Source organism: Ctenocephalides felis, unplaced genomic scaffold, assembly GCF_003426905.1.
Source record: "Ctenocephalides felis isolate EL2017-DRISC unplaced genomic scaffold, ASM342690v1 CF-g0.4_SCAFFOLD_03572, whole genome shotgun sequence".
In the NCBI taxonomy this organism is placed as follows: domain Eukaryota; kingdom Metazoa; phylum Arthropoda; class Insecta; order Siphonaptera; family Pulicidae; genus Ctenocephalides; species Ctenocephalides felis.
In genome coordinates this window covers 13772801-13782500 of record NW_020539726.1, presented here as the reverse complement: position 1 = coordinate 13782500, position 9700 = coordinate 13772801, and the positions used below count along the sequence as shown (strand labels likewise).

At 28.3% G+C, this 9700-nt stretch overlaps 4 protein-coding genes across 4 annotated transcripts in view; 1 reads left to right on the top strand and 3 right to left on the bottom strand.

The window, feature by feature from the left end:
* LOC113388143 overlaps positions 1-9700 on the top strand; it is a 455709-nt gene that overhangs the window by 443798 nt on the left and 2211 nt on the right. The window lies entirely within an intron of this gene.
* On the bottom strand, positions 54-1357 carry LOC113388138 (protein 5NUC-like). The gene is made up of 4 exons (XM_026625541.1): positions 1274-1357; positions 726-1199; positions 197-381; positions 54-102 (listed from the first exon to the last, which is right to left on the bottom strand). Exons 1-4 carry the CDS (start codon positions 1331-1333, stop codon positions 54-56), a joined length of 768 nt encoding a protein of 255 aa, XP_026481326.1. The 5' UTR covers positions 1334-1357.
* LOC113388137 (protein 5NUC-like) lies at positions 1368-3790 on the bottom strand. The gene is made up of 3 exons (XM_026625540.1): positions 3661-3790; positions 1822-1978; positions 1368-1422 (listed from the first exon to the last, which is right to left on the bottom strand). Exons 1-3 carry the CDS (start codon positions 3788-3790, stop codon positions 1368-1370), a joined length of 342 nt encoding a protein of 113 aa, XP_026481325.1.
* Positions 6366-8346, bottom strand: LOC113388136 (heparin sulfate O-sulfotransferase-like; the record flags this gene model as incomplete). The annotated part of the gene is made up of 5 exons (XM_026625539.1): positions 8147-8346; positions 7758-8076; positions 7505-7643; positions 6798-7018; positions 6366-6600 (listed from the first exon to the last, which is right to left on the bottom strand). Coding segments are annotated over exons 1-5 (1026 nt in total), but the record flags the coding sequence as incomplete, so codon positions are not given.

Sequence of the window (9700 nt, the reverse complement as noted above, 5' to 3'; positions counted from 1 at the left end):
TTTAAATCAATAACACGACTGCCATTATCTTTTGGTAAGATCGTATGTAACATTTATATTTGCCACTGTGGAAATTCACCTCGCTCATTGTTCACTGTGTATCTGCAATTAATCGATAAATAGAATTCAATTCCGTATTCGTTTATGTAAGCAAATTAATTATATTAGTCTCTGTGTATAATACAATGGTACTAACCTAGTTACAACCCATTCTAGCATTGCTTTTAATTGTTTGCCTGTTATTTCACACTTAAATAAAGTACTCTCATAAGGCATCACCGACATTAACATTCCATAAATAACTGTACTGTTTTCATATGGCATCAGATTGGATCTGATTCCTCCAGCATTTTGTAGAACAATTAAATCAAATGTTTTATTCTTTTTGGTTTATGATTATTATCAATTTCTATCATACTATTTATTCCTAAATATTTATAAGCAGCTTGTAACATAGCTTGCGTTACTATTTTCCTATGTCGCACTCTTTTGCCTGCATCCATTTACTAGTAAAGGAATACTATAACCACAACTGATTACTAATTTGTCTACAGGACCTTTATAATTTTCATAAATTCAACCACATCAAAGCCTGTGGTATTTTATTATCTAGCAACAGAGGTTGTCCGCAACTTCTGATAACTTTACCACATTTACTGAACGTTACCATAATCTTCCAATATATTTAGTATGTGCATATGCTTGAACTACTGGTACAACTTTACTTGATACATTTGCTTAACTTGTACAGGATATTCACCTTTTGGTTGCTCACTGTCAGGTTCTTTACCATTCCAAAGAAATGTGTTTGAATGACCACCAACAACGATGTCAATGTCTTTGACTTCTGCAGCAATTTTTTTGTCCATGTTATGACCAGAATGGCCCAAGGCTATCAATATTTTGACACCTCCTCTTTTCAGTATTCCAGCTTCTCTTTTAATTGTTTTAATTTCATCGTTAAATGTTATATTATTCGCAATCGCCATTAGTTTAGTATCAGGTAATACATATCCTATAATTCCAATTAAACGTCCATTTACCCTATATACCACAGATCTCTTTAAAGATCTTTGCTTTAATAATCCAGGTTCTTCAGAAACGTCGATATTAGCAGCAACTACCGGATATCCATAAGTTAAATTTAAATATGTTTCTAAACCTTTTGCACCCAAATCAAATTCATGATTTCCGAGACTCTGAAGTAATTAAATTTATTCTGAATATTAATTAATATTTTATTTTTATTATAATATCTAAATTATAGTTTTACCGCAGCATCTGGCCGGAGGAGATTCATACTTAATGCAACTAATGGTGCTTTATGCACCATGAACCAAGGTGACCCAGCAAATGTGTCACCAGCATTAAATACAAAACTGGTGGACCACCTCTTTTGCATCTTTTCTTGCGCGCCTTACCCTAAAATAGAATAGAAATATTATAAATCTTTAGATTTATACTACAGAATTGAAATCTATCACATCCGTGTCAACAATTAATACCTTTTTGATATTTTAATGCAACATTAAATGAAGTTCAACAGATAACATGATAATAGTTATTAAGAACTGAGAAATGTATATTATGGCGGGTCGATTTAAAAGTCCTTAGGCGCATATGATTTTCGGATACTAGATTTAAGATAAGAATACTTTGCTGAAGAAACCATACCCTAAAATGAATTCTGATGACCCAAAAAGTATGCGATTTTTTTTTTACCCATACAAATCGACCCGCCCTAATGTATATATCTATGTACATGAAATGTACATAATTTAAAAAAAAAAATCGATATTATAAAATAGAAATATTGCTTACACTGTCGCAACTCTTGCCATTCCTCCATAGCATTTGTTCTCTGCCTTAATTTCGTCTGGACACTCATTTTGTTTAGCGTCTGTTTCCACAAATCTTGAATGCATATCATTATTATGTAAAATTAATAGATTCCATTCTCCTTTCTTCAGCTTTGCTCCTAAATAATAAAATTTTAGTGATTTATTCAATAAATATTGAATAATTTAAACCAAGCATATATAAGGTGTAAAAAAGACTATTAGCTGATAGTGTTATGGCATTTGTTGGATACAATAAGCTTCAAAAACTCTAGTGAATCAGATCTTGTAATGCGTAAAATAATATATACAAATTTGAAAATTTATAACAAATCAAGTAGATTTTTTGGCTGAAAATCTGAAATTTTACGCCCACACATATTTGTAATGAAACTGGTAAAATGCTGCATTTAAGTTTGGCTTTGTGCGAATCAGAAGCGAATTTTTTTAAGGTAAATGAGGTGATAGTTTTTTCAGTCAAATTGTCGCAATAAATACTAGTATTGTTTATTTTGTACATTTCAACACTGTATGACTTATCATTCAGCAAGATCTAAAAAGTTGCATGTTTTAAACACTTCACAAAAATATAATAAATATATTAACACACAATTGTGAACAAAAACATATATACTCAAAAATAAAAAATATAGGATACTAATTTAATACTAAGTTAATGCGTTAAAAATTTTTTTTCGACGATTTTATGATTATTTTTTGGCGGTAGATAACCATAGTCTTATGAATCAATCTAAAATATTACGACCCTACGACAAGTCGTTTAATTTTAAAAATTCTTCAAAGTTTGCAAAAATTAGTATTGTTTTTTTTGGCATTTGTCAAAATTAGACCATCGACGTTGGCTCAAAACTCCTGAACCGATTTCAGAAGTATAAAAGCCATTTGATGTATCACAATGAGGACTATCGTTTGTCAGTTTTGTGCGACGATTAACCAAGGCATTTTTTTGTAATTTACTAAAAAGTGTTAAACTTTTCGTTCACATTTAAGCCCATACTACCGAATCGCTTTCAAAAAATCACAAAACTGTTCGAAAGATATTAGTTTGGAATGATACTGAATGATAAGTTTTAGGTGGAAATCTACCGGGCCGTTTTCTTGTAATTAAGTAACTGTTGAAAAAAAAATTAAGCTGACTTTTATAGAACTTTTTTTGACGATATATATCATGGTCTTATAGAACTTATTGAAATATTACGGCCTTACGACAAGTAGTTTAGTTTTAAAAATTCATCAAAGTTTGAGAAAATGAGTAGTTTTATTTGGCGTTTGTTAAAATTAAAATTAGACGATTTACTTAGTATAACGATAAAGTATTTGATCTTAATGAACATACTAAACTTTTAAAGTCCTACGGAAACAGGTTCAATTATAAAAATTGTTGATTTTTGAAAATTTGCTTTTAAAAAATACTCAGAGTTAAAGTGTTCGTTTGTTTTCAATTGTGTGTAATAACTTTTAATCACTCATAAATTAAATTATTTTTTATTGATTAAGTCGATTATTTACACATATCGGGAAGTTCATGTAACTTGCCTCAAGGCAAAATACCAATACCAACTAGTTTGTATAATGTTTAAATTGTAAAATATTTTGGAGCTTGTTACCACGTACAAAAAATAAATTATTTACGTGTTTATTGCTTTTCATTTTGACATTTTGGCTGAAACAATCCCAGAAGTATGTTTCAACGTCGAAATAAAAACTTTTTGCTTCGAGAACATGATCTAACTTATTAATAAATTAATATAATAAAATTTTAACTAGTTATAATAAAATTATAAATATTTATTGCCAATACTTGCTGAGTCTCTGCATTGTTCTATTTTCAAAAATGGTGCTTTTGATCTTTTGTATCTCCCATAACGGCCATCTACACCGATTAACGCATGTAACACAAACCAACAAATTACCAATCGCAATTTTTGCATATTGCAATATACAACTATGAAACTGTTTTATGAACTAGTACGTACCATATAATAAATATGATGCAATATGGAAATTTCACATTGTTGATATAATAGATATAAGTAAATATTACCTAATACTCTATAATAGTGATTTCAACACTATGGAAACTATGCATCTTGGACAATAACAAAAAACATTTTATTGAATTAATTTAAAAATATATCGAAAAATAAAAACTAAGTGTAAATGAAGTTTTCGAACTCAAGAAGTTTCAATAACTTCCGGGTATGTGTAAATTCTAAATATACTTCCTACAATCTACTTGAATTAGAATGGTATTTTATACATTTAAATAGAGGATATATGGTTTCAATAGTTTGAGAAAATTTTATTTTTTATTGCCAAGTAAATATGTAGAAACAATACGACACTATACTATAAACTTCATAACAATTGTTTAGCGTAATTGGCTCAAGCCATTGTGTAAATAGAAACAAACATATAATTAAGTAAATAAATACATATGTATTTATTTACTTATCAGTATACTGATAAGCAATTGCCTATACAATTTTGAATGAATGAATATTAATTCAAAAAGTTATTTTAATGTCAAGTTTTGTAGGTTATAAATAAATCAATTTTGACCATAATTTCATTTTTCAATTTTTACCATAATTTCATTTTTCAATTGTTACATAATATAATTTATATATACAATATAAAGATTTTACGTTACGCCTATTAGATTACTTGCACTCTCGCCATAGCATCATTCCCATCAGGGCCTGATAAGGGCTTAGGCTGGACAGGATCGCCTGGAATTGCACACACCTTTTATAAATCGCTTAGAAAAACACATACACCAATTTTAACTTCTTAGGACATAGTTTGTTTTAATACCAGCATATACATCTTGCTCATAAAAGTGAACTTTTCGGCTCGCCTGACCGATACTTGAAGTGCAGGTTGAAAACGCCTCGCAATTTGATTTTTGAGCTTCTCAATGAATAAATAAAATTGCAAAAAAAATTGAAGCTTATAGTAACAAGTATTTTTTTGCATTTCCAAAATCCTGGTTGATGTGCAAGACTAAAACCTACCAGGTGATGGTTTATTATTTAAAAAATTTAGTAGTTTTTCACTTATAAGAATATTTCAACACAATGGTCATAAAACGATAATTTAACCAATGGTGTATGGCATCGTGCCTCAAAGCAAATTTCTGGAACTTATCGTACCAATTTTTTTTTTAACTTTGAAAAAAATTGGTTTTTGAGAAATTTTCAATTTTTTTGGAAAAAAAACTTAGAAAAAATGTTTTTTTTTTATTTTGAAATATTTTGGAAATTATGGACTTTTTTTCAAAGCTTTCGCACTGCTTTACGAACTGCGACACTGCGAGACGAACTATAGAAGCGCGCAAGCGCCGCGTCGCCGTTTTACGGACAAACATATGTTACGGAACCCATAGAAATATAAATAAAATTGATACACATTATTAAAATCTCTATAAAATATCTGATAATTTGATGTGCATATGTCTAATGATCATTTTTGACCGCCAATTTTTTTTTTTACTTTTTTTACTAGATCTCCGAAACCGCTAGACCTGGCTACCCAAAAATTTTATCAGTTCTTCATCTTGTCAATACAAGTAAAATGTTTTTTTAATTATTAAAATCGGATGCTTCGTTCTCTTAAAAACTGAGTTACAGTTTTTTGCACTTTTTGCCCCGTATCTTCGGAACGGTTAGACCTGCCTCTGCCAAAAACTAATCAGCACGTCTCCTTATCAATACGAATCGATTATTTTGCGATTACTATAACTTACCCTACGAAAAGTTAATAAATAAAAAATGTAATTAAAAACTTCACTTTACAATTACTTCTTTATTTCTTTATCAATTCCAAGGGAGATTGATCTTACAATTAGAAAAGTTTTTTTAAGTCACTTTTTTTAAGTAATTCTAAATAAAATCTGAGGTCATGGGACATGATTATCTTCACTTTGGTTTTTTCTTTCTGTAATGTAATGAAATTTGTTCACATTATTATAGTATTCAACATGTTTTCATGTATAAATATATTTTAGTTGAAGCATGTGAAAAAAAATTACTATAAAATAAATCCATCTACAGTTCTTGTGTTTGAATGCTATTTTATAAACCACCAAGTAAATGCCTTAGTCTGAATCAAATTGCATAATATTCATATGCGACACCACATTTACACATCTCACATGTAATTTTATTAGTTTGGCTTTATAGACTTAAAAAGACCATGTTAAGTCATTGCCGTGAATATTCAAAGTGATTCTTACAATATTTAGATAAAATAATTTTGTTATTAAATTATTTTAGCTTCTAAGTTTATTTTAGTTACAATAATAAACTAATTTGAATTTTTTAAACTACAACTGTTAATATTCACATGATATAAATTATCTAAAATATATTCTAATAAACATATATCAATCTTATCAATTATAAACTCTTAACTTATTCATTTTAAATACAAAATTTTAATTTATGGCACATTTAGATATAATATTTCCAAATTATTTTATAAACTTCATGTTAAAAATGATTTTGGTCTAATTTTTTCATAGAAAAAAGTTTGAGGGAGACCATTCGGTGTTAAAAATTTCTTCTTCACATGTGCAAAATGATTTGCAGCAAATTGATACAAATCATTTTCCATTTGCCATATTGCAGATTTCTTTATTGCCGCTACAGTTTTTTCCATAGGTTCAAGTTTTGCGACTGTTTGCCTTAAATGTGACTTATTGCTCGTTTGGTAATATTCTGTTGCGCCTTTGAATATCCTGGAGAATAGAATGTTGAGTATCAAATGATTGTAATATTAAATAAATTAAATAAATAAATATTAATATGAGGTTTGACTGAATTGATTCCTAAGAAACTAAACAAAATATTGATTGATAAATGCACACAAGTATATATATCATAAATCTAATATAAAAGATGTATAATAGTGTTTTAGTATTTTGTTTAATCAGACCTGGGTAAAGAATTTTCTAAAATTCTAATGAAGTCTTCTAATTGTTCCGTCAATCCAACCAAAAAATAATTATTGATCAAATTTCTTTTAGCTTCTTCTAAAGCCCACCTACTGCCCGGTTCCCAACATTCTGCGGCATGACCACAAAGAAATGGTATTTGTAACCACATATTATTTGGATCACAATCTGGTTGTTTTAACTCTACACACTCGTCAAATGTCTACAAATAATTCAAGTAATTATTAACCACAGTATTAAACAAAAAACAAGACAATGAGTGAGTTAAAAATTTAATTTATATTTCTATTCTAATTTCAGAGTCTTAATCTTTGTACCATATATACTTCCTCAAAAGTGAATTTATTAGCACCTTTTTTTAAATTGATAATTTATAAATTATCGTTAATTAACTTCATAATTATGTAACATTATAATAACATTAACTAGGATACAAAAGCAAGTACATTGAGTTGTGCATTTTTTGAAATATGACTCAACAAATATATGCATATGCATTCAAAAATCGTAGCATAAATCAAAAGTATAATTATTGGATCTATTTTTTAGTATTTTTAGTTAGGCTGCACCTAACTATTTACTTATAATCAAATATGACTTGGCAAATTTCTAACAACATTAGAATGCAATAGGTATACGTCAATTTAGTTTCAAAAAATTTAATATTTGAATAATTGTAGTTACATACCATTTTATTCCCATGTTTCTTCCTCATTAGATATGGACGAAAATTATCACCATTGCGCAAAAAATAATAATATGAAACTAATCTATCTAAGGGTTTCCTTAGTAAGTTTATGAACAATGGACTGGAAGGACCTCCTAATCTGAAATCCAAATTCATTATTATGAAAAATGTAATACACAAACTGTAATGTTCTTAATGGTTATGACTGGAATCTAAAGCTTAGTTGAAGAACAGAGGAAATATTGAACTGTACCTCGAGAAATCCAAATAGGCTATGTGTCCATGATAAAAAGCTGGCTTCAACTTGTTCCATTTTGAAACATTATGGGCAAATTTATACTGATTTTCTAATGACATTACATGCATATTAGCGGTTACATTAATATGCAAAACTCGAAAATCATTCCGTTTACATAGATCATATGCTACACCAACAAAACTTGTCGATCCTGTTTTTGGGACTCTGTTATATATAACTATAATATCATCTGCTTTATTAATGTTATTAACATTCTGATTGGCTGCAATTACATTTTGAGCTGACGTCTGTTGTAAATTCTGAACCAGTCTCTCTAAAATGATGTAGTGTTATTGCAGTATATTGAAAAATTATTTTATAAATCACTTTAATTTAAAACATACCTAAATGATCATTCTTCTGTGATAAACTTGTTATTTGCGTTTGTAAATAAACAACAAGAATTATAGCTGAGCATAATATGAGGAAACCAACATACATTTTTGAAGCTGCCATATTTTAATATCCAATGCATTATTTATTTATAACTTTTAGAACCATAGTAAAATTAATTGTTTTAGCTAGTTCATTTTATCAATCGTTGTTTATGCGTATCATATTAATTAATAGAAACATAATAACTTTTATATATTTTTTGTTGGGATCTTATATTCTTAGATTAACTGTTATTTATTTATCCACTATAATTATTTACTAAAAAAAAATTTAATATTATAAATTAGAGTTTTTGACTTCTTGATAATAATCCAAATATTTTTGTAGGTTATAAATATAAATAAAAATAAACATAGTATGAGATCTCAAAATCAATTTACTCAAAACTCAAAGAGAATAACTGCACTGACTGCACTTCTTTTTGAAATATTTTTTTTACATAAAGCACATCTGTGAACTAGACTTACATGCAGTGATGATTTAAAAATAAAACTAGTGGTGTATGGCATCGTGCCTCAAGGCAAATTGCTGGAACTTCCTGTACCGTAACGAAATGTTCTAGGAATATTAAATGTTTTCCAATCTATTAGAATAAATACTGTAACATTGTCTATTATTTATAAGAATTATATAAACTGAGTTGCAAAGTTAAAATCATTTATTTAAAGTATATAAGTGAGGTTTACAGCTGTAGCCAGAATTAAAATTAAAATCTGATTTATTTTCGATATATCAAAAAAAAAATTTTTTTAATAAAAAATTAAACTATTTTTTTTTCAAAAGCGTTTGTTTTGTCAACATAAGAGGATCATTCAAATCGAATGCTTAGTTCTCTCAGAAAACGGCCATTTTTTGTACATCTAGCTCATTATCTTTGAAATGGCTGGAGCTGCCTTTGACTAATCTTCTCTTAATCATTACTAACTAAATGTTTTTGGGATCATTGAAATTGGATACTCTGTACTCTCAAAAACTTAATTTCTTTTTTTTGCACTCTTTGCTTCGTATCTCCGTAACGGCTGAACCTGTCTTTGTCAAAAACTAATCAGCACATCTCCCTATCAATAGGAATCGAATGTTTTTTGAACCTGAACCATCCAAATCGGTTAATCCGTACGCCTGAAAACACGCTCACACATGCACACACACATCATTTTGTTCTGAGGTATGCCAAAATGTTCAGAAACCTCTGAAACATGAAGAAATGCAAAAATTTTCATTTTCGATTTTCAGAGTTAATATTTATTGAATTAAATTAAATTTAAATTACGAAATAATCTATTAATAATGTCGGGTATTTTCTGAAACATGAGTTCATAGATAAAAGAAGCATGAGTTGATATGGGGTCAATTTTTCCGCCACTATACAATATGAGAATATAATATCAATATGAATAAATTATATTCTAATATTGTCTAGGATAAATGAATATTCATTATCTGACTTATGTGATAAATAAAGTTATAACTTTTAAATTATTTCTAGATAACGAAAAATATCA

What these genes read in the sequence shown, in the direction of transcription:
- LOC113388138 (XM_026625541.1), bottom strand. Translation starts at nt 1,333, where the DNA reads ATGGTGCATAAAGCACCATTAGTTGCATTAAGTATGAATCTCCTCCGG. An exon ending in AAGTTAAGCAAATGTATCAA is followed by an intron (nt 382 to 725) that starts GTAAAGTTGTAC and finishes TAAACCAAAAAG; the next exon opens with AATAAAACATTTGATTTAAT. An exon ending in CTAGAATGGGTTGTAACTAG is followed by an intron (nt 103 to 196) that starts GTTAGTACCATT and finishes GATTAATTGCAG; the next exon opens with ATACACAGTGAACAATGAGC.
- LOC113388137 (XM_026625540.1), bottom strand. Translation starts at nt 3,790, where the DNA reads ATGCAAAAATTGCGATTGGTAATTTGTTGGTTTGTGTTACATGCGTTA. An exon ending in ACAATGCAGAGACTCAGCAA is followed by an intron (nt 1,979 to 3,660) that starts GTATTGGCAATA and finishes TTTATTATTTAG; the next exon opens with GAGCAAAGCTGAAGAAAGGA. An exon ending in ATGGCAAGAGTTGCGACAGT is followed by an intron (nt 1,423 to 1,821) that starts GTAAGCAATATT and finishes ATTCTATTTTAG; the next exon opens with GGTAAGGCGCGCAAGAAAAG.